This window comes from Phallusia mammillata, chromosome 7 (genome assembly GCF_965637545.1).
Source record: "Phallusia mammillata chromosome 7, kaPhaMamm4.hap1.1, whole genome shotgun sequence".
In the NCBI taxonomy this organism is placed as follows: Eukaryota; Metazoa; Chordata; class Ascidiacea; order Phlebobranchia; family Ascidiidae; genus Phallusia; species Phallusia mammillata.
The window spans coordinates 16,681,229-16,708,706 of NC_137258.1; the positions used below are offsets into that span (position 1 = coordinate 16,681,229).

Consider the following 27,478-nt stretch of genomic DNA (forward strand, 5'->3'; position numbering starts at 1 on the left):
TCTTCGCCAGGTGAGAAGAAATGCCCTAGTCCTTGTTCAGAAGTTTTTTGTGAATGGGGACCGAATTTCAGCTGGCTGTGTAAATCGACCTCTACAAATGGAGCGCAACTTAGCGTGAGTTTTGTCGAATTCTCACGAAACCAACCGTTAACCCGTCACCACAATTCGCGCTTTTAACGCAAAGGACGCTATTTAAAGTTCGTGCCCGTTGTCAGCCACGAATTCGTCACAGTTTTGTTTCGGATAAAATCGTAACAGAATAGCATGGAATTGTTTTGTGGTGTAACGTGTAAGTGTAGGATATAGTATACTAGAAATTGCTTTTATAGACAGTACGTTTGGGAATTAAATGCTCAATGAAATGTGTACAAAAATGGCTCAAATGGTTCAGGGTAACTTTGCTTTTTTTGCAAAATCTGCATTAAATACAAAATTCTATAAACTGTCCCCGTTCCAATTTCGGACATATAGGCCTAATACACATGAGGTCGATATAAAATTTTGTATTTAAAGTTAGATGGTTTCAATGACATGTATTCAAAAAATAGGTGTAGCGTGACGTCATTTTCGATGGCGGCTGTCACGTGGAACGGATATCAGAGCTTAGAAGCGATGTAAACAGACCAAGAGATACGGGAAGGTATCATTATCGGCTGACGCATGTCCACTCCTTAAGTGCGTTTACTGTCCATCTCATGTCTAAAAGTAGGCCAGAGCACTTTACTCATACATTAGCATGTTCCCAAAATGTCTCTCGCTATGATATCAACCAGATATAAAAATCTTTACGGCATGTTGTAAACATTGTAAGTTGATATTGTTTAAAAACTAGAGCAATGCAATAAAATTTGCTGGGGCACTCTATAGCAAATTCAACTTCGTACAACACTGTCAATTCGGTATTTAAATCTAAAAAAACTTTTGCAATCTTGCAATTCAATTCACCATTTACCAGGAAATTATCAAATTATTTTTTGACAAAACTATACCAGTTTTAACTTGTCATTCAAAACTTATTGATCAGAACAACAGAAAAAAATCTTCCACAAAATCTTGCTTTAGGAAAGCACGAAAACCGTGTTTACACGGAGTTGCCAAAGCTGGCAATTTTACGCCCAATGATCTGAAATGATTGGTTTGGTTTTGCTATAACATGGTTAAGACACACATGGGATAAACAGGCAATTGAAGCCCGGTGGTATATACCCCACTTTTACGAGCAGAAAGGCAACAATTTGACCCCCCAAAGTTCGCAGTGCCGTTGATTCGCTTCGCTGTATAACACGGGTCATTCGGAATCTAACCTTTTAAAGCGTAACGCCATATAACACCTGTTCTGTTTAACACAGTGTAATAAAGAAGGGCTTTGCCATTTTTAGGCTGTTTGTTGCTGGACAAGTTTTTTTGGATCTACAGCTGTTGAAGTCTTGACTTAACGTGTGTTGTAAGATCATTCGGGGGTTTAGTTTATCCAATTCAAACCTAAAATGAACGTGTTTTCTTCGAGAAAATTTTTGTACATGACGATAATACAGAGCCATTCCAAGCTGGTGTTTTGTTGGTTAAAATACACCAAAACTCGAAACAAACGTTTAAGCTGATTTTATTATTAAACCCAAAGGCGGACTATTTTAATAAATTAGAAGGTGGTCACAGGCTATACATTTTAGGATGTCCTGCTATAACACATTTACCATCAGTTAAATTATTTTAACCAAATAAATTCTTGACACATATGAGTCAAGTTGTTCGTTTTATTTATTAACATTTGGCAGCAAATCTTACTTTTCAAACAATGCTTCCTCGGTCGAAATACCAATTTCAAGAGGTTGGATTAAAAGCTCTACACTTTGATTCCTTTTAATTCGTTAAACTTCAAGCAATGTCGCCTGTTCTTAGTTTTAGACGCACAAGATAACGGGGTGGGTTTAGTTTAGTCATTTTACGAAAGTGGCCCCAAGGCTAGATTTAAACCTTGTCTGTACTGTGACCCTCTAGTCTACATTTCTGGTTTGAAGTCATTCATTTCAAATTAATTTTGCAGGGAAGTGTCAAAGTTTAACACATAAACAAGAGAGCGTTAAGAAGAACCGACGATGATTCACGATGAGGCAATGTCGGACTGAACCCAACAAGTACTTCAACGCACTGTCGCCACCACGCGACAAAGTGCAACATACGCGTTGTTCGCATTGACCTACAAATCGTACTTCTATGCAATTGAGCAATAACTTAAAATCGTGTTTGGGTAAGATATTAGGATGAAAGTTAAATTGTGCACAATGTACGAAGAATCTAAATACTGTGGTGCAGTGCTTCTACTAAAATGCGATACAGTTGGGACAACAAGCAAAAAACAATACCAATATTTTGGACAAAAAAGCAGAAACAACATTTAGAAAATAAAAAAATGTTTACAAGAAGATTGCAGTCAGGCTTGTATCTCGCAAAATCGTGCCAATGTTAATAAACTGATGCGTTGGGCAGAAACCGGAGCAAACTATAGGCAATAATTAAACACTTGTTTGTTTTGCCACACATTTACCTCATAATACCTCTTTTCAAGCTATTTGATTTTTTTCAAATGGGACTTTAAGGTATATAAAGTGTCACATGAAACAGGGTACGTATAACACGATATACTCGATTGGTAGCAATAAACTTTACATAGCATTACAGGTTGCTTTAAAACTTAACAATAGTCGAAATTCCAAAAACGTTTGTCTCGTGTAAACATTTGATGTAAGCCAACAAGTCAAGCATTAAAATTCTCTTTCGTTTTCGCCGATCATGCGCACGGTCTAAAATAAAATGTGATTCGGCGAACAATCTAAACCAACTGTTTGGGTTCTATTTCGGTATATACGTACCATACTGTTTTTAGTCAGGTAAGCCAACAGTAATTTTACCTAGCACTTTCTTTAATGTTGCTTAACCTGACATCGGCATGATTTAGGTACTAACAGAAAACAAAACTGTTTTCAACTCGAAGGTCTCTCGTTTAAATCTGAAATATTTTTAAATCTTTTTACTTTCGTAACTTACATGTGTATACATGTTTAATCTGACGCGTATAAAATCGAGCACAACATTGTAGTAATGAGACACAACATTGTAGTAATAAACTATAAAAACATAAACTTGCTTGGTTAACGTACAACGAGTGCCTGACAAGAAATGGGTCATATTTGCTAGGTCACGTTACCCATAGCAAATCACATTTCCTGGACTAACCCACGTTACATAGGCAAGTATGTTTAGGGGTTAAACATGGGGTGGTGGTCGTGTTCAACCAAGCAAACAGAAAAATATCGACGTATTTGTTACAGTGACGTAATCCAACGTCACGACATTGCCAACAGCGACAAAGCGAAGTTTTTGCACATGATGACAACAGCAAAAGCACTATTCATTAAAAACATTAATTGCAACAAGATGAAAGTTGTGGGATTTTTAAAATACATTACTTGAAATGAAACACAATTTATTTTTTCTTTGTGCGAATAGGTGAACGGAGTTTTCCCGAAGTTTGGTTCTTTTTGCCATCGCCCCCCTCCAGGTTTCTGACATGCTTGGTCAATGCAGATACAGTCTCGTCTCTGCTTCCATTTTTTGACCAATCACACGCCGACACGTATACCCTAAGTGTTCGTATATACTCGTCTTTAGCCCGTTCATACTCCCCTAAACAAGCAAGAGCATAAGCTCGACAATGGACGCATCTACCGAAAGCGGTTGTTCCTGCAAGGAAATGGCATTTTTCCAAAAACTTTAGTCCCCTTTCAGCGGCTTCTAGGCCTTGTACGTACTCTTCAGCACTGAGAAAGAACACACTACAGTCTGAAAGGCAATCCACAAAACACTTACAGAGGTCCTGGTCTTTTTCAAACAAAAATCCATGGGCATCTAGCTCCTCTACAATTGTCGTCAACATGGATGAGATTATGTATTCGGCATCTCCTAACGAACCATTCTCCGACATGGCTTCAGCAAGCCACGACAGGTTGTTAGCTACAACCGTAAAGGCAAATAGCTTATCCCTTCTGTTTTTAACCAGTTCCAAATGATCCATTGCTTGCTGCAGCATCGATAAAGAGGGGTCAAATAGTCTGCTGTCTTCGAGTTGTTGAGCAACAACGAGGCAGTTTTCAGCTTCCTCTAGTTTTTTGTCAGTCGTTTTTGGCATGATTATTTTCCTTAAGTTACTGCATACAGAATCCTAATAGCTACAGCTACGGGCCATAAACACATGCAAAGTCTAGTATAATGTTAGTATGACCACACCGGAAAACACTGCAAAATGACGCATTACCCGAGGAAGTAGTCCATCACTCTTTCATGAACATGTGACGTGAGTTTAGCAATTTGTAATCGTACAGAAATGCTCTCACACAAAACCAAAAAGCGGCTTTATTTTCTACACTTGGTAACTTAGGCTTTCTAAACGAGTTAAAATACGGACACACCCACATTAAAACTATAGAACGCTTATGATTCTGAATTAGCACAAACATATTTTTTTACAATCCAATCACGAATATTTATACAGTTCCACAAAGAGCACATAAAACTGCAGGCCTACTTGCAAACGTGCCTAAGTTTGCTTCTAAACATTTCAAAGTGTTTTGCTTTCAAATTTTAGCGTATATTTTTCACCAACAAGCGGGCCTATTGAGCTTCTTTTTAATTATAACGTCAGTTTACGGAACTGAAAGAGTGTTCTAATAACAGCTGCAAATCTTTACTACCATTGTCAAATCACAAAAGCCAGGCTTGGCACCAGGCTATGTCAATATTTAATTGAGGCTAACGTCATTCCACATGTTACGAAAGCGTGTTGGACCAAATTATGCATCATAGTATAGGGAACGACAAAACATACTTTTAAATGCCAAGTTCCCAAGTTTTTTGATACAAAGATTACTTAACCACTAAAACAATCAGAAAAAAACATTTAGAATTTCAGATTGTGCACGCGTTTATTGTGTTTCTTTCTTTCTTTCTTTCAAATTTGTTTTTTCAGAAAATACCGCAATATTTACGCGATGCACAAAAAAATTATATTGCTTGTCTGGTATTCTATTTGCCAAAACAACATGCATTTTTTTATGTTTGTTATATTTTTGCAGAAGAAAACTAAATACACCGTACGGTAATTCCCCTAAAAACTGGTCTTTCGTTTGCACTTTTCTATAGGCTGCAAATGTCACGTTTATTTACTACCATCTTGGTATCATTTCAATCTAATTACTAAACCGTTGTGGATGATGGTCAATTTATAGTTTAAACGTGACATTGCGTTCTCCAATGAGGTCTGTCAGTTTTGTCCAGCACCTCCGTCTAACTACAGAAGGCAAAGTTTCACACAGATGTTTGGCATTGGGTGATGTAGACGGAGACGAATTTAATGAACTGGTGGTTGGTGATTCAAGTAAGGGGCAATAATTTGTATTCCTGAATGTATTTCAAGTGCAAAGGCTTTAAATTTTAACTGTATATGCTAAAGAAATGTCAGTTAGTAGTTACCAAATTTATCCTGGCATTGTTTACTGCTGTTTACAGAAGGTACACTTTCTGTGTACAAGGGTGACTCCTTGCAACCATGGCAAACTTTAAATGATCTCGGTGACATTTCTTGCATTTGTATTGGTGATATTCTTAACACCGGAAAACCAATGGTCACCATCATTACAGTTGGGGGAAACTGCACTGTAATTGATTTTGGAAAAAGGTATTTACGTAAGATACCCATTTTGATGTTTTGTGGTGACAACAATCATCCAAACAGTTCAGTACTCTGGTTACTCATTATCGGTTCTAACACCATCTTTGAGACCTTTACTGTGCACTCTCTACAGCTAACTTAATTTGTTTTTGTAGTGTAATCAATGATTGTACACTGCTTGTGTATGGCAAAAGTTAAAAAGTTTGTTCAATTCAAATTTAATATTTTTTAATTTTGATTTAAAAAATTCTGTTTAAGCTTACCTTTTCATGTCACTACATAAACAAAAAAGTACTTGTAGTTTTACTGATGGTTCCTCGCAAGTGGCAGCAAATGAACAGTTGGTGATAAATGTGAACAACATGTTTATTGGAGACGTGGATGGTGATGGAAAGCAAGAATTGGTAACAAGTCACAGTGATCAACATGTTTCAGCTTTCAGGTGAAACACTCATTTTGCCATTAATACTAGTGATAATTTGGTGAACTAGCCACTTTTTTCGTTTTATACCTCTTCAACAGGTGGAATGATCGATTGAAGAAGTTTCGTTTGTTACAGCGTTGGAAACTTAAACATTTACTAGGAAATGTCTCACTTCATGTTGGTACTAACAATGAAAAGCCAACTATCATGGTTTCACAACCAGGGTGTCAATTTTCCCTTCTACATGTTGGATGGGTAAAAAAGAAACTTTATTAGTCACCGACCTTGAAATTAAAAGTTTATTAATCTGTGTTTTTTAGAGAACTAGCACTGGGGATTCCCCCACTTCAGGTGGTTACTGCAATGATGACAAACTGGTTCAAGCTACACCTCTATCAAGGTTTGTAGTATGTGTACTCGAACCTACCAAAACAAAAAACTGATGGGCAAAATCACCTGTTGCAGTCAACGGAGATCTCAAAACCCAGCAATATCTTGTCAAATTATTGGGAATATCCGCAAAACCAACAAAAGCGAGGAAGGGTATTTTGCAATGTGTACTGGTGATGGAACTATTAAGCTTATCGAAGAAAATCACATTTTGTGGTCTTTACAGGTAATGATGCAACATGAATTGGTTTGAGAATCAATATACGGTAACAACTGTTGTGTAATTTATATTGTCTTACAGATTGCTTTTTTTGGGCCTAAACATTACTGCCAAGGTACTGGTGTGTGTATATAGAATACATCCTTCAGACGTTTCGACAATCTCTGCTGTCATCATCACCTGCATTGATAAATTTATTTCTGTTCCTGTGTATTTGTTTTTAGGTAGATCATCAGTTGTTCGCTCTAGAGAAGGTTGACATTCTTGGTGACAAACGTGAGGAAGTGATTGTGTGTGCCAGGGATGGACAGACATACATTGTTGATCATGACAGAAATGTTGTTCGATATCATTTTCATGATGATGTTCAGGTTATTTAATGCTCTTGTGTTACATAACAAAAAGTAAAGTTTAACAAGGGTTACGCTAAGATAGTTTCAAATTACTAATTAGGTGATTTTTAGGCATTTTGTGCTGGTAACTTTAGCATTGATGGAAAAGAGAATATTCCATGCATGGTTTACGCTGATTTTCACAAACAGCTATGGGTTTATTATGATGTAAGATTGCCATACTTGCGTGCCGCTGATTTTATAACACTGGCCAATGAGGACCCAGAAATGGTTGAAATCTTTGAAAAGTTTGAAATAAAAACAGATGAGGTTAGTCTAGTGTGTTAGTTTTTTTAGGTGCCTAACACTAAGCAAAAATCTTGACTAAAGATTCTATTTTATAACATATGCTGTTATTACTTTTAATGCATAATTGTTAGACTTTTCTGTTGCATTTAGACTAAATAGTCTGTAGAAAATAATCAAGTTTAGCTAGTATTACTTCTTAAACATAGTTCTTGTCCTTTATGTCTCCTTCTTATATTAATGTAAAAACAAAAACCTTTCTGTGACAGAAAAAAATGTATTCCTGTTTTTAACACAAGTTCACATGTTTTAAACTTTTTCCAAAAACATGGTGTATATATTTTTATAGGAGGTTTTGATAATGTTTTGAGAGTTTTACAGCAATATTTTCGTTGTATTTTAGGAAAAGCGAAAGTTTCTAAACCAGTGCTTAAACGATGAAATTACAAACCATGGTGAACTGGCAAAAACGGAAAACAAGTCCCAGCATTCAAAAGAGGATATGTGATCAGTTTGAATCTGATTTAACTTTTACAAAACGATTTGGATGCAAACGAAAGACATGCTTTTGCAAAATGCCTTTGATACATCATTGTTTTATTTGTGTTTTGACACAAAACAAACTTGTTTATTTACGACCATCTTGGTGTGAACTGTGAAACGCCTTAGCTTCACACATCTTTGATCCAAATCCATTAGGATTTACTTTTAGGCTAAAAAGCCAGCTTTTTTAGGAGCAAGTATATGTTCTGGTCAACATTCATTCCATGTAAATTGTTTGCATCTCCTTGAAGTCGCATTAGCAGACCCCCAAAGGACACATAGGCAGATAATCTTGATGCAACATCACCACCACTTTCATCTCCTTCAATTCTATAAACCTTTGGCAACATGAAAATTAGATTTTGGAAATACGGTGTGGACACTCCAAAGCAGCCCCTCTCACTATGTTTACTGTTTACTTGTATACCTACAGCGTATAGGACAGATTGACCTTTTTCGTTTAGTCTTGCCTTGTGCACTGTGACACCTTGCTTTAACCCCATTGAAACGAGGAGTTAGATTATAACATATTCCACATTTAAATTTACATTAAAGCACACAAGTAAGATTGCAAATAGAACTTCCATAAACTCCAGTCTGCAGAGTGTGGCAACTGCACGCGTAATTATTTTTTGAAAAAAAAAAATTTGCACACCAATTTTGGGCGGTTGCACGTGGAAATTTCGCACGAAAGGCATTTAACTGTACTGCCTTGACCTCTTGCTTTGCGCCTGCTGAACTTGGCCTTGCACACGAACTTATGGGTTGTGCATGTGCGCACGCAGGACTTGTTGGTCCTGCACATGCGAGATGTTCTGCAGACTGGCATGAAAGTAGTTCTCAGGGTAACATTTTTGCTATTTCTTTTTGGATGAGGGCTTAAAGATAAAGGTTTACTTGTTAACTTTTACAAAAAACTAATCAACTTTTGGAATTTACAATATTGACCTTGCCATACATGACGTATTCAAACTGGTCAGCACGTGAGGGGGTGTTTTCCCACAAAGGATTGAATTCAATATCTCCAGGTGTTCCATCTTCACTTAAAGTTGTTGCAAGCACGAGACGAAACTTATCTCCTAACTCGAGTGAATATATCTGTAATTTAAAGATGTTTTAGCAAACAACACACATATATCCATAATCATGTAAATCGAACATATTTTTTGATCAAATGATTAGTTTCAGTTCGCGGATGCCTAAAATGTTGACTAAATATACCTGGGTGTTGACGTCCAAAATTAAATCCATTTTAAATGATTCACTATCGCAGTGTAATCTAGAAACTCGATCAAACTTCTTCCCTTCCGGGTCAACATCTTTAATATCAAAGATATCTTCGAACAAAAGTCCAGTTGCCATCTTCACAACGACAAACAAAACCGTGCGCAGAAGAAGTTCTGTTTATTGTTTTTCTGCCAAACTGCAACTACATGTGAAATTTTTGCATACTTTAACATGTTCGGTGGCGGGCAAGAAAACAACAGTGCGCACAGTTGGTGGAAAATAACTGATCTATTATAAACCAGCATATCCAAATTTCAAAAGATTTTATTAGCAAAAATATAAATGCAGTAAAACCCCAATTTTTATTTTGTATTAGGTGTTTTTACATAAACCTAAAGCATTAATTTTTACCGATTGATATCATGGCATCCACTTGGTCCAAAACAGAAAATAAATAAAACCAGTGAATTACAACGAATAAACTAACAGCTTTAAAAAAGTCGTTGTCCAATCACACAAAGATGTTTGTGACCCCTTTAAAAGAATTTGCGGCCAAGTAATGGATGTTTATGACGTTTTGCAAAATCTTTTCATAGAAATCATACCGAATTGGCAAATTTTTCTTTCAAACCTGAAAAATCTTTTCACAAGTCACAGCCTTGAAAGGTTTTGTAAATAAACGTATTCGCACATTGTCGGTGCGAAAGTGGAAACTGTAACTCTATACAACTAACCACTGATCTCAAATGGATATTTGAAGGGATTTTAGGACAGACTTGCACAAATATGTCTTGCCGGTGTTCAGGAGTCTGTTGGATGATTGGAATTTGCATTGCACAGTTGGTAAATATATAAAACGAATGATAATTCTATTTATCTGCCAGTGTCCTGTGGTTTCCGTTTGATAAACACAGCCTTTGCAACCAAACTTAAATCTGTTTTACCCTCTTAATAAGAAGATACAATAAACTGTTTTACTTTTGTGCAAATAAAATATTAATTATACACTAACACAAAACAAGTCGGTATAAATTGATTGAGTATAAATTGATTGTTTTGTTGCATATGAAAATATGTTTTTAAATTTTTATTCCACAATCATCCATGATTGAAATCATTCATTTTGTTTTTTGAAATTAGGCTATTTATATATAATATAAATATAGCTAGTTATTTTTTTTGTTTCTATAAGCAGATGATAGTTGGTTAAACTGAATGTAAAATTATATTATTTTTAACAGATTACTGTAGCAGTGAGACAGACTTACGATTTTCTTGGTTTACAATGGACTGCGATTGCTGTGAACTTTTGCCAAATATTTGCGGTTGTTATTGCATTGATAGGTTGTAGTCGTAGTAGGCATCGACTTATTGCCATGGTAAGACTTGCAGAAAGTTGTATTGGGCTAGTAGCCTTGTAAAACTTAACAACAACTTTTATGGCCTGATTTTAAGTCTAAACCCAGATTTATTGCCAAAAATATACATTTAAAAACAATTTTATTTTATCATAATGTGACAAGTTAGGTTAAAGCAGGGGTGTCCAACTCGAAAACACTGCCATGCTATTTTTGGTTTTAAAATTTACTCGCGTGCCAACGTTTGGTACTTTTTCCAAACCATGTCGTAAACGTCTTAATGGTTCGGTCTCAATTCCAAAATTTTGCCAATATGTAAAATCCTTTCAAATAATTAGAAAAAATTATGTCATCAAATGCGAGTAAACATGTTTAGGCTAAGAAGAATCAATAGAAAAAAAATTAATTGCCTGACAAATCCTAATGTTTACCATTTGAATGTGCAAAAGCTTGTGTGCCATTTTCAAATACTCTGCATGCCAAAGTGTTTATTTTTGATAACTGAGAAAGAGCTTATAATCAGAGATTTTGGTGAAATATATATAGTCAAATATGTTTGGGTACAAAACATCCCAGAAATATGTTTAAAAGTGTTTACTAAATGTTTTTAACTTTGTTTGTGACTTTGTAGTATTCTGCTTGGACTCTAATTTGGCTTGGATGGAATCTTTACCTCATCTTTTTGTACATAGGCATTGGAGGGCTGAATGTGGTAAGATTTTGCTGAGTTAAAAAATTAAAATCTGAGCCTATAATGAAATAGTTTGCTGGTGATAATGGAAGCAAATTACAGACTAGTTTAATAATTATGGGTCTTGCTTTTGTACACTTAATTTGCCAATTGTATTTGCAGAAGAACTATTTTGACCAATACATTTATTTCAATTGAAAGAATTTTTTTTAAATATATTTTCCAATATTAATAATTCTCATTACTTTGCAATATTGGAAGCACATATCATACCATTTGAAGTTTATGAACGTTTCTGTTGGATTATTGTCATGGTTTTGTTTACAGAACGATCATGTTGTCACACTGAATCTGGGATTAAGTGACACATACACTTGGTTCAGGGAAAAATGCATGGTGTTTATTGACCACAGCGAAGATACTGCAACTGTGTTTGATGCGGCAGTTTTTTCTAGTGATAAGTTTCCGTGGTTTTGTGCTGCTGGCTTTCAGTACATTGAAGTTGGACAATCAGCTGTACAGTTGCTTCTTGCTGTAAGTAGACAATAGTCGTGCTGGATACTGGTTGTTATGGCAGATACCAATTATAATTGGTATTATCAATACCTGATACAACTGATAACCGATATTTAAAAAAAATAGTTTATTTGCTGTAAAAGGCCTACAGTTATAACGTTTCAATGGCAAGTAACTCTTACCAAACAAACATTACCATTCAAAAACAGCACCAATGAAAGCCATGTCAGAGTATCAAGGCTTAAGACGTTGATTTGCCTTGATACTGATCAGCAAACAGCCAATGCTTAGGGCAAAGACGCAGTTGTGCCGAGCAAAAATAACATCTGTTTATAGGACGGCTGATAATAATCAGTCTATCCCCAATAGTCTGTAACATTAGCCCATTGGACCAGTGGTTCCCAACCTTTTTTTAACGCGACCTAAATACTTACCAAAATTTAGTTTTGTGGTTTCTCGCGACCCATGGACGTGCTATTTTGGTTGTATTTTTGTCTGTAAGTTAGGAAAGCTTTTTGAAAATTACTACGCCAGTTTAGCAAATCTTATAACGAACCTTATAACAAACAAACGCTGTTGTTTTTTCGACCAAACCTTCCATTTAGTCCGAAAACTTTTGAATCGAGGCATTATTAGCCAGACAACGCTCTACTGTGAGCTAACACATCACTTTATGACGTCACAAACAGTTTTAACCATTATCACGACAAGTTGTGATGAAGTTATTATTGGGCAACAATTTAAAGCCCTGGGTAATATAAAAGTAACGCTACGAGGCGTCAAAAAGTAGATGTTATAATTGTCACTAAAACAAGCGACCCAACAGAATGTTCAAGCAACCCAACTTTGGGTCGCGACCCATAGGTTGGGAACCACTGCATTAGACAATACCCCAGGTATTAACAATGATGCTCAATGTTTCACATATATCTCATAATTAGGCAGGATAAAAGAAAACTTAAAAAAAAATGTACAAGAAAAAAGATTTGACAACAGTTAGACTCTAGAATTATCCAGCATATCCTACATGACTTTTATCACAAACACATTGCTTATCAAATGTCGAATCTCAAAATCCATTTAGGCAAGGGAAATTGTAATTAATAAGCTGTTGTTACTTTACATGTTTGTGGTGTCAAGATATAGGTGACTTACAGTGGCTTTTAATAAGCTTGGTAAATTGACTGCTTCTCTATTAGGTATTTGGATTTGGAATGTCATGTTACGCGATTGGAGTGTTACGAGAAGAAGAAGACAGCTGTAAGTATCTGTGTGTGTATATTTTGCTTTACCAGCTCATTGCACTAAAACAATCTGAATTTTACTTCAGCTAATGTTTCTTACCTACGTTATTTGAATGCAAAGCTTTTTGAAAACAAGGGATCCAAAGTGAATTATTTCAGTTAATTTCTAGTGCTTAATTTTTGTTCAGTTGACTTCATCGGTTCCCGTCCTGACAGTGATATGAGGAAGTCAAGTAATGACCCAAATTTCAACACCATACAAAGTCAGCCTCTTGTGGGGTTAGTATCAAATATAGTAAAATATAAGTCTTAAAAAATCAGTGTTTAATAATAAGTTGTCAGAAAATTGCGTGGAGATTTGTGACATTATGGAGGATTTTTTACGAAACCCATGTTTTTTGAAATTGAGTATGACTGATATGGTCACATTCTGTTACTGATAATGATATGAGCATTCATTGAAACATTACAGATTATGCATCTCCTTTTAAAGTCTACTTTGATCATTATATTTATTTCTAACAGGAAAATTTAGGATTTTGTGTCTATATCGTTATGTTTTAAGTAATTTTCTATTTTGGATATTCTTGAGTTCTTACCTAATAAAACAATCACCATATGTGTAAAAATTAGATGTTAAAACTATATTCAAATGCTCTTAAGTTTGGTAAAAACTCAATACAGCATAATGAGTGTTACAGCACCATAAAAAATCAGCAGTTAAAATTGAGAAAGGCATAAATGAGGTCACTATGATAAGTCAAAGTTGTTTGCTTAACATTCTTCCCTCATTGTCTCATAACAATGCCTGTGTTTGCATGGCTTTATGAGTACAAGCCATCATGTTCTACCACACAACAGGGCTGCTTCAATACATACTTACACAAGCAACTTTTAGTCTGTGTGTTGTAATGTTCTTGTTTATAAAACAACTCATTCACAATATCACCCAAAGAGTTATTGTGTTCTGATTTTTTAAAATGATATTGTGCAATATATAAACATGTTTTGCTAAATATGTACACATGCAATCCAGTAAAAATTAATAAAAAGTTTGTAGCACTAAGTTCATGTATTGTACCTTTTTAACTAGGGAATGTAAAAGATATTGATCTTTTTGTAGTGTATAAGATGTTTTTTATTTATGCCAATAATACATATAAGATATTCCAATAACACAGGATTTATGCCAATAAAATGTGTTTAGTGGAGTCAGTAGTTCAACAAATGCATAATGGTGAGTGACCCCTTATAAGAAGCACCAGCTTGAAACCTTCTTGAAGACACTGCCCACAGCAGAATACACACCAGGAAAATGAAGAATCTGTAATTCAGTCACTTGCTATTTGTGAAACGTGTTTTAAATGTTTATCAATTGTGTAACAAACCACTGCTTTTCATTGTGCTTTTTTGCTTTTATTAATTTGCTTGATCAAAATTGTGATTTGTTGTATTTTTTAGTTGCTTCCTGGTGCAGAATCTTGACATGTCAAACATTGTGTTATATTTTTGCATTTGTGCAAGTGGGTAATCAATTGATTACTTGAGCTACAACAGACTGGTTGACTGTTATACTCATTAAAATGCACACAAATTCTTTTAGGAAAGAAGCATATGTTTACTGACCCAGTATAACTTTTACTTATTGGTGGGTTTTCATCTCTGTGCAAACTCATTATTTAGCTCCAGTTTCGTTTTCTATTCATGCAGTATACAAAAAGTGTAAAATAAGTTTTATCAAGGCCTTGTTGTCAGTGCAATTGCACTAGCTTATTTTTTGTTGTATGATAAGTTCTTGTTCAAAGCTGTGTTTTGTGGCAATTTTTAGTTTTGTTGCACCTTTGTTACCTACTTGCAAAAGAACTTTGTTACTTGAAACTGTAAAAATACCATTTGTGACTATTTTGTAGATTTTTTGAAGGTGCTTAATACTTTTCATTGTGCCCAACCATTTCATATTGTGTTCTGTATGGTTCGATAAACAAGTGTTTCATGGAATACAAGCTTCCTTCACATGTTTGCTTTTAGTCTCCATTTACAAAACTTAGTGTAGTTCACATAATCACAAATGGTTAACTGCATTTTTTGGCCACGCATCCATCAATACGTGGTAGGAACTAGCTGTCGACCGTACGAAGTAACAGTAGGTAAACCAGTCTTTGTTTTAAGTTTTCCATAACCTTTTTTTAACTCTTATGTTTATACCTTACTTGACTCGCTATTTCAGTTTGTATTCCAGTGATATACCAGGGCCTTAAATTAACGAAAGGCGCGTAAAATAAATGTCATTCGGCTTTCTGGGGAAAGTTCAATGTTATGGTTTAGACTAGAGTTTAAAATTTTAGAAATTTGTGTTTGGTCTCGACAATTAATTTGTGATTTAAAAATGTGTACCGCGGCACACTAGTGCACCGTGAGCATGTTTCCGAATTCTAACAACGGGTTTTGAGCCAATCACAATGGAGGAAGTTTGCGGGTCACGACATCTTTTAACCAATCACAACACACCCTGCTTATCAGGCTTTATTAACCAATCAGAGGACACATGGCGTACCAACCGACCGTCCATCATATTTAAAGTATGTTTAGCAGTTTAGTGATGATTGTAGCCTAATGGTTACATGCGATCGCAATTATTTTGTTCTTTTTTAGGCATATAATGATTAAAAATGTTTTTTGGCTATCTACAAACTGTGGGAACTAAAATATTGTCAGCAAAATAATTTTGAAAGTTCGTCGCGGAAATGTGTTTGTTAACTTTTAAATTTTTCACCTAAAAACACAAAAAAATGTTAAGAATAGGCCTACATAGCAAAAAAATACCCGAACCATTTTTTGTGTGGTTTATTTAAGACAGTATAAAGAGGCGACATGCAAACGTAAAAATAACAGCATGTACAAGCTACATGCAAAAGTAAAATATATTTTATATGGAGTGCAGTCGAGTATTGACCTTGAATTTACACGTATTTTCAGCTCCGCAGCCGTGGAAGCAGAGTTGTAAGTCGAGCCAGGTTCGGTTTCGGTCTCAAGTGTCAACAAAATGGGCACGCAAATTTCTCATAATGAATACAATTATTTGGTCTAATTCTCTTTTTTTTATGAAAGCAATCGTTTTTTTTTTGCATTGTATTTTTCGACATTTAGGCGGCAGTCCGAGAACTGAAAATTGCCCTTTGTCGTTCACGGGATTCGAACCCAGGATACTCCCGGGGACGAAACCCGATCAGGTTTTGTATATGGGTCAGGCGCGCCCGGCCATTCGGCCAAGTTCCCGCCCCTCGGGTTCGGAAACCAGGTTGTAGTGTTAAGAAATGTTTTGTTACTTTTTCGGCAGCAAGCTTGTTTTCAAATCAAAATATAAGGAGTTTTTGATCAGACTTTTCCATGTTTCGTGCAAAACCGCTACAAACTAACCCAAATATCCACGGTGGCCGCCACCGTGCTCTAAAAACCCAAGGCGCCTATGGCCACAACCATCTTCCATCCTTGGATTTTCTTCGAAACAATTTCAAGAAAATGAACAGGTAAAATGAAGCAGATAGTTGTTCAAAATTGTATCTTATCGGACTTTCTGGTTCCGTCAATTTACCACTAGTTTCGACATCAAATATCTCCTGTAAAAAAGTTATTTCTTAATTTGTTGTGGAAATTGGTGCTAATAGTTACCCTGCACAGTTTGTTCCTTTTAAAGGTAAGGCAAACAAGTTATGAAATCTTACTTCCTGATACCTTGAAGATGATTTGACCCTAGCCTCTTTGCATCGATTGCAAAATTTCGACTTCTAAACGGACAAACTGCGTTAAAAACAACTTAAATCATGCCAACTCTCTTAAAATTATTCTTACCTTCGCTTTTTGTTGGCGCCTTAAGCAGTTTCCCATTTTGACAGGTAATTATTGTGAAGAATAAAGAGCACTTCAGTACACAGCAATGCAGTATTTTCCAGTTTATGCAATTTTAAAAACATTAGTTTGTTGCACATTGTACAACTTGGAAACCGTTATGACGTTCCATTGTTACGTTTTTCTGGCCTGAGTGGCAATGTGACGTGCCATTGTCTTCTTTTGATTCGGAGTCAAGTTATAAGCAGACTTGAAGAGAGATCTGTACCTGTTTTGTGACATTTTAAACCTTTTAACAATGTTAACATGGGTGTGATATGTCAATTAAGTTTTAGGAATATAAAAGTACATTACTTTTTTAGGCAGCCACAAGTTGGTTTGGTTTGGTGCGACCAGATTGCTATCTAATGACATGTTTTTGCCAACCAAATGCCTATCTTATAGGTTTTAAATTTTAGTCTTATAAATTTTTGCAGCCCTCAGAAAATCACTAAAAATTAGTATTACCATGAAAGCTACAATAGCAAAAAATCGATGTTTCGAAATTTACTATTTTGAAAGTTTACATTGCAGCATATTTGAACACTATTATTATTCAACCCAATCAATCTGCTACCGAGAATAAATACGTACAAAGGTAATTGTTTGTTGTATTGTTTATCATAAGTCAGTATCAGTAAGCTTACTGCAGCAATTCAGATTCTTGTTGTTTGCTGTTATCCTGCATTTGAGGTTGAGAACCACTAATTTTGACTCATTGCTGATGGAGTTGCTGCCTGTGTAAGTTAAAATTTGTTTCTCTTTCCATCTGGATTATGTTAGGTGATAAACATGTTTATTTATTATATGTCCTTATCAGTGATCACATACAGAGCATACATTTTCCAAATTAAATCAGAATTTAAAATGTTAATTTCAATCTTAAATTTTCTGTATTTTCCAGCGAAAAAAATATTGCCTTCCTTGTGTAGCCGAGTCTGTTGTGATTTTACATTTCGACAGTGTTGCCTCACTAATTGCCTAAAAATAATTCTACAAGAAACGCAAAGCTTATCCGGAAAAGTCACAAATTGTACAAGCCATGCATCTAAACGGGCATGTAGATCAGAACAAATCAAAATGTTCATTCAAGACCGAAAAACTATACCGATTTACTCGTTGTAAGCCGCACGCTGGAATTTTAGATATTATTGTTTCATAATACATCTTTATGTTGTTACACAGTATAACTATTTGCCCATATCTGTCAGCAGGTCACACAGGAGGGATGTGCAAAGTTACTAACAGGTTAAAAATCGCAGGGGCAAATGTGTATGCTCAGAAATTGACTTGTACCAGCATATTTTTTCGTTCTCGAGGGCCCTGATTACGTGTGGTAAATAAAGTCTACGTGTACTTTCCTCCTGACGTTCTGATTCTTCGTGATCAATCAATCCATGAGTCTCGATGAACGAGGGTGTGTTTATTATCTTATTCAAATGGAATGTTTAAGAAACAGTCCTTAGAATATAATAATAACCTTATAATTCATGTTCTACCAGCGAACAAACGCATTACTATAAAGCAGAGGTTCCCAACTTTTTTGGCCGCTCGTACCCCTTTGTCAGGTCCGAGCATTCTTCGTACCCCCCAAAAAATTCTGATGGAATTTTTTAGATATACATTGCTAAATTAAATTGCTTTTATAGCTCAATTAGGCGTTAAACCAGAATTTCACACAAAAATGCTTACTTTTGTGCTTTGTTGTTTATTGCTGGCAGCAAATAAAAAAGCATTGTTATGAGACAACGAGGTTTCTTAGTAAATAACAACAATTATTTGTAGATAAGCTTTTTTTTTTAAAAAGAGCAAAGACCTTAATGGCATAATATCATTTACAATTCCAAAAATGTTTGAAAGGCTGCTCTGTGGCCCAAGGATCTTCGTACCCCTTGATGTTCAAAAATACGAGTACCCCCAGTTGGGAACCCTTGCTATATAACAAGTAATTAGAACAGCAAGCGAAAAAGAGTTAGCTACCATTGGGCGAAAACTATTGTGAGCAATTACATTAGCAGTGCGTTTTATAAGTTTGTAGTATGTGGCAAATTCACACCACGGGACAAAACAAACACCAGATCACAATGTCGCATCCTAATTAACTGCGACAGGAAATATTACAAAGTTCGAACATGATTTGTCAATACAGTTAGATTAGGTTGATACACATTTTGACTTCCTTTCAAACTTTGAGCTACCGAGTATCGAAAAACAGTCATTCTGTCAGAAAAGTCATTTAATCAAATCGAAAAAAATGATTCGTGTTTACGAAAACGAAGATATTACCAAATTATATGTGGAATTTCGACCAAAGTTTCAAGAATGTGTAGTTGAAAGAGTGCTCAAGTTTTGCAATGAACACCAGCAATCTGAAAATGATAACCAAGATTTAATGGTCGATGTTGCTTGTGGCAGCGGTCAGGCGGCTTCTGCTTTTCAAAAGCACTTTAAACGCATAGTCGGCATAGACGTAAGTACAAATCAAATCAAAGAAGCTCGATTGGCAAATGAATACGATAATATCAAGTATGAAGTAGGCACTGCGGAAAATATACCGCTTGGAGAAAACTCGGTTAATCTCTTGGTTAGTGCAACTGCTTGTCATCGTTTCGACTTGGAAAAGTTCTTCACAGAAGCCAAACGAGTAATGAAACCTGACGGTTGCATGGCTTTATTCTCTTACAACGCTCCGAGAATTATTCCAAAAAATGTAAAAGATCCTGCCAGGCGTCAAGAGCTTTCAGACAAAACCACTGGTATTTTGGTAAAATACCATGATATTGTCAATGATGAGCAATCAAACGTTCACCAAAATAACAAGTACCAAGATATTTACAAGAATATATATGCTGAAAATAAGCAATGGATCACAGAAGATCTTGTGATGAAGCGTGACTGGAATTTGGAGCAACTAATTGGCTTTCTCCGCTCACTTGCAGCTTATCAAGAGTACATGAAGATGATGAAGGAAGAGCACAAGGATGCAAGTGAGGAGGAAGTGAAGAAATGGGATCGAGCTGTGTTGCTGCGAGACTTCGTCAAACGCGAGTGGGAGATGGAGGAAGTTAAGGATGAAGATGTGATGATGGAAGCTCATTTTCATGTTTATCTGGTCTTAGCTAACAAACTGAAATAAACTAAATTGTGTGCATTGCCATTGCTGAGATATGTCATTCCTAAATAATGCTACGGTATATTGACAGACCATTCATATTTTGTGTATCCAAGAATTAAATTCCCACCGTAATATTATTCAAAGATTTTTGTTTTCGGTTTTAACCAATAAACAAAGTATAAAAAAAGTTCTTTCTTGTATATGGTAAAAGATACAACATTCCGTTTTAGTTGAATATAGGCTATACAGGGGGGAAGCATGAAGATGTGATGATGGAAGCTCATTTTCAAGTTTAGGGTGGCCTTGGCTAAAAAAACCTGAAGTAAACTAGATTGTGTGCATAAGCATTGTACAGATAGGTCATTCGCAAACACTGCTATGGTGTCTTTTTTTAAATGAATTTGGTTGGTAATGACACACCATTCATATTTTTGTCTATCCAAGAATAAAATTCCCCCGGTATATTGTGCAAAGTCCATTTGTCGGTATCAACCAATAAACAAAAAACTTGTTTATTTGAAGTAAAAGCGATAAAGCAGATGCCTCAAGCGTCACAATATAGATTATTACGTCATAAAAGCTAATACTGTGTATCAAGTTAGAAATTAATTCAGGCATTTTAGGCGCCATTAGATGGTATGTATAAAATGTATAAGTATGTTTTTACATATGTAATTTTAAAACACAAGCAAGCAGGCGGCTGTTAGTGAAATAAAGATCTGTGATGCGGCCGTCACAGCGAAAAGGTTGTGCACCACTGGGCTTTAGCCATAAAGGGGTCGCGTAGAAATTTCTATTTTAAAATTGGGTCGCAGAGAAAGAAAGTTTAAGTAGCCCTGACCTAAACGATCTGTAGCTACACGATCTTTATGTTAAGTTGGTGGACAGTATGCTATGAACTTAGTCAGATAATTAAAAGTTCCTCTTGTTCAAAAAGAGAACAAATAGATTTAGCATTTGAGTAAAACGAACAGGCTGTAATGGCCTGGTTTGGTGTTACTTACCTTTTTTCTTCAATACTTTTTTAGAACCGATGTTACGATTTTATGCACCCTTGTGGGTGATGTAACATGTAAGCAGCTTTAGGATTGGTCTGTACACGTAAAATAAAAATATTAAGCAAAAAGGGCAATAAAGTAACACTGGTTCATGAAAACGATGATGTACCAAAACGAAGGTTTATTTGTAATCAAACAGACACTTCATTACAATCCACTTTATGTCTCCCTTGTGCACATGCACAGTTGTTATGCTGCACCCCTATCGAATAGCAAACAGCTTTAGTTCACAAATATTTTAATCATTCCAAAGCCATAAATACCGTTGGGCGACGAAACCATTCTTTATGTCGTTCAAGGAAGGGGTAAATCGAATAACTCATCCGTGAAAATTATTCGAGGAAAAAATTGGGATTGGGTCAATAATTTATTTCTAAAGTTTGGGATTTGTGTGTTGAAAAACTTCAGCAAGTTCTCATTACTTACCAACGTCCATCCCTCTATAGCTGCAATATTAATAATTTAGCTCTTTGCGCCACCTATCTAACGTTAGCGAAATGTGGGGCTAACGTAAGTTATGGTGTTAGTATCTATATACCTGATTTACAAGATCAATATGTGTAAAGCACAAGGACACTCAAAATCCCACATACAGTTGCCCTATATATCGGGGGTCGTCTTTCTTTCACACTCTAGACCCGTTTTGGAATTCGAAATGATGTCCCTGCAAGATTTTCAACTTTTGTTGTTAGCTAGTTACCTGCATATTATGCAGACTTGGCAAACCAGTCTCGTCAGCAGTAGGCTAAACGCAAATGAATCTTTCCACCTAGCTTTAAATGTTCTGTGTTCTTAAACACTGTTTTTATTTCTTTGTTTAACACGTATCGACTTTTTTGTTCGACATAAACGTCACAGCATGTGTAAATCAAAACATTGGATAATTTCAAGAGCCACATGCAGGTCCGGAGCCGCGGGTTGGTGACCCCGGCGCTAGACGAATGAGAGCGGCCGGATCGTGATGTCCTACTAGAAATTACAGTCGGGGACCTAAACCGTGGACAAAGACAAGTTCGGCAATTTAGAGGGCGGAAACTCTAAACATCTAATTTTAAAATTCAAGTTTGCTGTGTTGAAGAGATTTTAAATCTTCTTTGCAAGCAGTACGTTTCTCTGGGTCTTTGCATGAATCAACAAAGGTTTCGTGCATAGTACGAAGTAACGTGTAGCTTTTGTTAATTTGTTTTTGAGCCACTCGCAACGTTGAGTGTTTTTTATTTAGAATTCCGGTTTCAGCCACAACACACCAACTATTTAGTTCATCTGCACATCGGCACCTGTTGTGCGGTAAGTGATCTTAACCGAGTAGCGTAGGCACTGGTGATTTAATCGGACATGGTCTTTTCCGAATCTTCAGCCATCGCCAAGAAGGTAAACTTCGCTTTATAGATAATTCTGAAATCTTTATGTTTAGTGGAATCTAAAATCCTTATTTCAGAAACGTTGAAAGCTTTATTTTCAGGTAACTCTGAAAACTTTAATGTAACGTCGGGAATTTGCGCTGCGGCACACTAGGTTAGAAGTCCAACTTCTGGAAACGCGTGAATTTTATCTGAGCACTCGCAGTACGGTTACAAGCACGTCAATCATGTGGCTCACATCAACACGGTTTTCTGTGAAGAACACATACAACATACACAGAAAACATAAAATGGGATACCGAATTATCAATTGTATGTCGGCAAAGGCTTACCAGAGTTTTGGACCAGGGTTTCACAGATATACAAAGCTTGATAACAGAAAGCATTCTATACGTATAAAAACGTAGACTTCAAATATACGGAAATTGGACAACTTATTGCAAAATCAAGCTCACCTTGTAAAGGCAACATTATTCCTTTTCCTTTTCGAGTTATAAATTTAGCATTACGATCTATTAATGACAAACAAATTATATTTAGTCACTTCCATTACTTTATCTAAAATTTGCAAATTCAAGCAAGCACCTAACGAACTACACGTGTTCCAAACTAAGCTTAGTACTAAATGGCCAAAAGCACAGCAGAAAGAAAGAAACTACAAGGTTATTGTTACGTCATAGGGGATTTTGGCATTGTGGTGCAATCGCACGACTTGAGTTGTGGCGTAGGTATGCATACGCTTGAGTGACGTACGATGTTACACACGTTTTAATAAGATATGATTGTTTATGAGCTCTCTGTGCATAGCAATAGAACAAGAAATTGCACGACTTTTAGTAAATGTATAAGTACATCAGCAGTCATTAGAGAACACACCATTTACGCCTAGTGATAGGAACAGCGGATGATGTTGGATTTGTTATTCAACTACTTGTTAAAAGTCACAAAATGTTTGGCACTCCCCAAATTTTCTGTTCCCTACGTCACTGTTTTTAAACCCCAACCCACCCTCCTTCCTAACACGGGTGGTTAGATTCTAGGGCCCCCTCGACTGGTCCCACCAACGTTCCCCCCCAGTCGTGTTATACTCACAGTGCGCCTAACTCACTTTCTGGTGAGCTCCTGCCACATAACGCTTTATAATACGGTGTAGCTGCAGCGCGTTTAATCATGATCCACCAATTGTGCCCTCCACTTTTTTGCGCCCCATAACGTCTTAACGTTGCGCAGCTATTTCCGGCTTGGTGATTGTCTTTAGTGCAATTGTGTCGCTATGTTTTTTTTTTTCACCAAGCGAAATAAACTCAACTCAACTCAACAACTCAAACAACACACCCCCAGCACATAATAGAAGTTGACTCCAAAAAACGATTCGCCGAAACGAATTGCCATGTTACTTGGTTTTCTGTTGACTTTAGCTTTACCCACTTTATGAGCATACTATGTCCACAGTCTCTGGTCACGCCAAAGTATATATAAAACACAAGTAGTCCAACCCATTGTTACGTGATAGAGCCCAATGGACGTCACTTTGTGTCCTAATTAATTCTGCAGGTTTAGGAAAAACACACAAATTGTCTGATTTTTGCTGTTGGGCTTTCACACGAATTTGGTAGGCCAAATCGAATAAAACTTTTCAGTTCTAACATTTGAGCGTGATAATGCACGCTGAATTGCAAATATTTAAAGTTTACATGAAAAATAAGCGGCCAAATTTACATGAAAAAGGCATTAGCTTTTTATATTATGTTGAAATGTTAAGGCCGATGCACACACGATGCGATGGACGCAATTTTTTGTCGCAAGGCCAAAATAATTAACGTCATTTCCGCTCTTCAGCGACAAATGCGACAAAATCGCAGATTTCAAATGTTTGCTACAAAATCGCGGTCATCGCAGAGGTCAGTGCGATATTTTGGCTTTCTTTGCTGTCGGTCCACACTCCACAACGAATCAGCAAGTTGCAAAGCTGTAGTGATTTATTTTTGTGCACAGAAAATTAAAACATAATGTTGTAGTGAAAAGTTACAAGAACAATAACGACAATATAAATTCTGGATCACCAGGTAACTTTCACAAAAGTGTCGTGTTTGTGTTTAGAAGACTTTTGAATAGATTAGCTTAGTAAATCTGAATCACCTTGTAAACTGGATTGGTTTTGCTTGGAGAAACAGAAGTAAAAGGATTGTTATGATGTTGTAGATACTAGTTTCACTAACCAGTGTTTAAAAAAAAATTGAATTTGGATTTACTGCCTTTTTACTTGGAACATAGACATATTATAAAACAATCCAATTTTCTTGATGTTTTATATTTGTTATTTTATTTGCATAACTGAATATTTTTGTTTCTTTTGAGCAGCACACCTGACAATGCACCAATTCAAGTGCAAGCTGAAAGGGTGTTGTGATGAACATTGAAACTAGCTACTTTCTACTTGGTTAACGTGTAACTTTTGGGTTACATTTAATGTGGAAGGTGTCCACTACACTTGCATCAACAAACCACATCAGTGTCCACCGAACAGATGATTTTGATTATTACTCTCAGAGATAGAAACCTCCCATATAAACGAATAAAATGACAGGGTTGGACAAGCAGTGATAGAAGCATAAATCAACGGCCACAAACAGCTCACCATGTCTGCTTTCATTTTGTCCTTGGTGTTTTATTTTTTGCAAATGCTCAAGTTCATGTATAGGAAATGACTAAAATAATATGTTTTTCTAAACATTGTCAAGACAAAATAAGGCTTACTGTTTAATGGACGCTATTTTAAAACTGCTTCCAATTTTTTTTTACATGATTTATTTACTTACAATTGATTACATTTCCGGTGTCATAAATTTATTAATCAATTTATTGCAAAATGTTTACATAACATCAGTTTTATGAAGAAAAATGCCTTCATTACTGTAACTGTAACCCATCCAAACAGTTCCATTGAACAATTGTTTTTGTTTTCTTTTTATGTTTATTGTTCAGTAAAGAAATATCATGCAATGTTTGTTGGATAAAACTACAAAGTTGGTCAAGTAATACAAAGATGTTGTCAATCCATTGGGTGGTTTGTTAGACAGTTACAATTGGTGGATCCATGTTAGCCTTATTGGTTGTTTAGTAAGTACATATCAAGTCGTCAGCTATTTAAGCATAGATAACTTAATTCACTAGATGCGCAACTCGTCTGCCGACTAAATTTAAAAAAAAATCTCTCGGATGAATTACTACATAGAACAAGATGTAACTTTTAATGTGTAGTTATGTTATGTTGATGTATTTTTTAAACATTTTTATTTTAACAAATCTAATTTAATTGCCATGAACGCGAATATATTGGTTTTGCCTTCCTTCAGACGTTGCACGCTTGAATGAACAAGTACACATTTCGTGTGCATTGGTAAGAACATACACATATTTTGTCGTCTTGTCGATAGTTTTTTGAGCTGCGACGTTTAGTTTGATAAAAATGTTTTAGTTTTTGGAATTTTCTTAATAATGTCATAAAAAATGGCAATTAACCTTATTTATGTAGCAAGTTTGGACTTTGAATTCGCTGAATTGGACAATTTGCATTATGTGTACCACCTTGCTACATATATGGATTGCCATTATGGTGTCTGCATTTCTGGCCCCGTAGTCAATAAATCCAACTAACTGGCCTTCCTAGAATACCAATTTTTTTCACTACATGAAAATAATAAATGAAAAAAAAACATGAAAAAGTGCATAAATTGCTGCTGTTAACTAACTTTTCATCCACAGAGCATTAACTGCCAATTGGTTGATACCGCATGCACCAGAGTCAATATTTTCAACAATCTACCATACAGTGTTTTTAAGGATTGTGTGATGATATGTCAGTTCAAAAAATTATGTGTACAATTGCAACTTATACCTGTACTACTGTAAAGTACGTGATGATGGCAATATAAGAACACCACTGGTTCTGAGATGATTATATGCTGCTGAAGCTCTAGCAAACAACTGAATTACCCAATGAACCACATCAGGGTGGTACCGTCTCCGATTAATGGTCTTTGAAGCATTTTTACCTTGCATTTTTTAAAATGAAGTTTGCCACTCATTAGTGAGTGTTTTTGACTTTCAACCAAATCCTGCAGATGGAAAATGACACATTACTGTTCCAAAATTAAATGAGAAACATTTGAATCTGCATACCAAGATATCCTAATGAATTCGGTCATCCACTGTTACCAATCCTTCTTCACTAGTTGCACTGGATTTCATTTGCTGCACTCTGTTGCGTTCCATTTTTTGCCATACTTTGCACACATTTTACACATTACCAGCCCTTTTTCTGTTACTGTGTTTGAAGATTAGGTGATCTAGTTTTAAATGTGTTGCCATATCTACTGGCTACATTGCAGTGAGGTGAGCGAATTATGATTGTGCCTGTCAGGGCGTTCCATGCTTGTATGACATGTTTATTAATATTCTTGTTTTGGGTCACGCAATGAGAGCCACATTTTTGTAAATTGCCGTAATGTTTCTTCATATCAGAGTTGCTTTGAAATTCAGGATTGGAAATTTTAAACAAAGATTTTTTGCCATTGGCTGGCACGGTGTGGCTAACCTAGCTATTACACAGAAATACAACTAAATCACAAATACGAGAATTTAGTCTTGTCCACGGTATATTTAACATTAAAAAATCAATCAAACAAAAACGGTTAGTGATCCTTTTAAAACACATAATAAACTTTTAAAAACAAATAAAATACACGAGATACATGACACTTACGTAACCTGCAAGTTTATTACCACTTCAATTCCAAAGTTATTTGACGTTTAATGCAAGAAATTGCGATTTTTCCGAGTTGCGCATCTAGTGAATTAAGTTATCTATGATTTAAGCATAGATAACTTAATTCACTAGATGCGGTAAGCACTTTTTTCCAAGGAATGCAGCCTGACTACCGTGAATAAAAATGTACGCATTATGACGTCACATACCGTTGTAAACAAACTGGCGCCAGTTTGTGTTTTTGGTTTTAGTTAGGTAAGTTATATTGTGTACGCTCTCAAAAGGAGTTTGAGGTACTTATTAAACATTAAATGC

The 27,478-nt window shown here is 35.8% G+C and overlaps 4 protein-coding genes across 5 annotated transcripts; 3 read left to right on the forward strand and 1 right to left on the reverse strand.

The window, feature by feature from the left end:
• The first annotated feature begins 5,165 nt into the window (after positions 1–5,165).
• LOC145238281 (KICSTOR complex protein ITFG2-like) lies at positions 5,166–8,038 on the forward strand. Its single transcript, XM_080101404.1, has 9 exons — positions 5,166–5,431; positions 5,563–5,731; positions 6,027–6,167; positions 6,248–6,404; positions 6,470–6,549; positions 6,615–6,765; positions 6,984–7,130; positions 7,224–7,421; positions 7,801–8,038. Exons 1-9 carry the CDS (start codon positions 5,308–5,310, stop codon positions 7,903–7,905), a joined length of 1,272 nt encoding a protein of 423 aa, XP_079957530.1. The 5' UTR covers positions 5,166–5,307; the 3' UTR covers positions 7,906–8,038.
• Positions 7,771–9,405, reverse strand: LOC145238283 (DNA-directed RNA polymerases I, II, and III subunit RPABC3-like). Of its 2 annotated transcripts, none has more exons than XM_080101407.1 (3): positions 9,162–9,383; positions 8,889–9,038; positions 7,771–8,278 (listed from the first exon to the last, which is right to left on the reverse strand). In XM_080101407.1, exons 1-3 carry the CDS (start codon positions 9,300–9,302, stop codon positions 8,111–8,113), a joined length of 459 nt encoding a protein of 152 aa, XP_079957533.1. In that variant the 5' UTR covers positions 9,303–9,383; the 3' UTR covers positions 7,771–8,110. The 2 variants fall into 2 exon arrangements, with proteins under 2 accessions (XP_079957533.1, XP_079957532.1); XM_080101406.1 differs by lacking the exon at positions 7,771–8,278 and adding an exon at positions 8,285–8,818 and having other exon boundaries at positions 8,899–9,038; positions 9,162–9,405.
• A 381-nt stretch (positions 9,406–9,786) lies between these two features.
• LOC145238282 (sodium/potassium-transporting ATPase subunit beta-1-interacting protein 3-like) lies at positions 9,787–14,993 on the forward strand. Its single transcript, XM_080101405.1, has 7 exons — positions 9,787–10,010; positions 10,409–10,546; positions 11,157–11,237; positions 11,544–11,750; positions 12,932–12,992; positions 13,165–13,255; positions 14,184–14,993. The coding sequence occupies exons 1-7, from the start codon at positions 9,954–9,956 to the stop codon at positions 14,209–14,211; spliced, it is 663 nt and encodes a 220-aa protein (XP_079957531.1). The 5' UTR covers positions 9,787–9,953; the 3' UTR covers positions 14,212–14,993.
• Positions 14,994–19,115: 4,122 nt separating this feature from the next.
• LOC145239046 (putative methyltransferase DDB_G0268948) lies at positions 19,116–19,997 on the forward strand. Its single transcript, XM_080102335.1, has one exon. The coding sequence runs from the start codon at positions 19,116–19,118 to the stop codon at positions 19,995–19,997; it is 882 nt and encodes a 293-aa protein (XP_079958461.1).
• Positions 19,998–27,478: the final 7,481 nt, after the last annotated feature.

Excerpts from the sequence above, each read along its gene's own strand:
- LOC145238281 (XM_080101404.1), top strand. The coding sequence starts at position 5,308 with ATGAGGTCTGTCAGTTTTGTCCAGCACCTCCGTCTAACTACAGAAGGC. Across the intron at positions 6,168-6,247 it reads CAACATGTTTCAGCTTTCAG|GTGGAATGATCGATTGAAGA; the intron begins GTGAAACACTCA and ends CCTCTTCAACAG. Across the intron at positions 7,422-7,800 it reads TTGAAATAAAAACAGATGAG|GAAAAGCGAAAGTTTCTAAA; the intron begins GTTAGTCTAGTG and ends GTTGTATTTTAG.
- LOC145238283 (XM_080101406.1), bottom strand. The coding sequence starts at position 9,302 with ATGGCAACTGGACTTTTGTTCGAAGATATCTTTGATATTAAAGATGTT. Across the intron at positions 9,039-9,161 it reads TTTTGGACGTCAACACCCAG|ATATATTCACTCGAGTTAGG; the intron begins GTATATTTAGTC and ends TTTAAATTACAG. Across the intron at positions 8,819-8,898 it reads GACCAGTTTGAATACGTCAT|CCCTCATCCAAAAAGAAATA; the intron begins GTATGGCAAGGT and ends TTTATCTTTAAG.
- LOC145238282 (XM_080101405.1), top strand. The coding sequence starts at position 9,954 with ATGTCTTGCCGGTGTTCAGGAGTCTGTTGGATGATTGGAATTTGCATT. Across the intron at positions 10,011-10,408 it reads GAATTTGCATTGCACAGTTG|ATTACTGTAGCAGTGAGACA; the intron begins GTAAATATATAA and ends TATTTTTAACAG. Across the intron at positions 11,751-12,931 it reads CTGTACAGTTGCTTCTTGCT|GTATTTGGATTTGGAATGTC; the intron begins GTAAGTAGACAA and ends CTTCTCTATTAG.
- LOC145239046 (XM_080102335.1), top strand. The coding sequence starts at position 19,116 with ATGATTCGTGTTTACGAAAACGAAGATATTACCAAATTATATGTGGAA.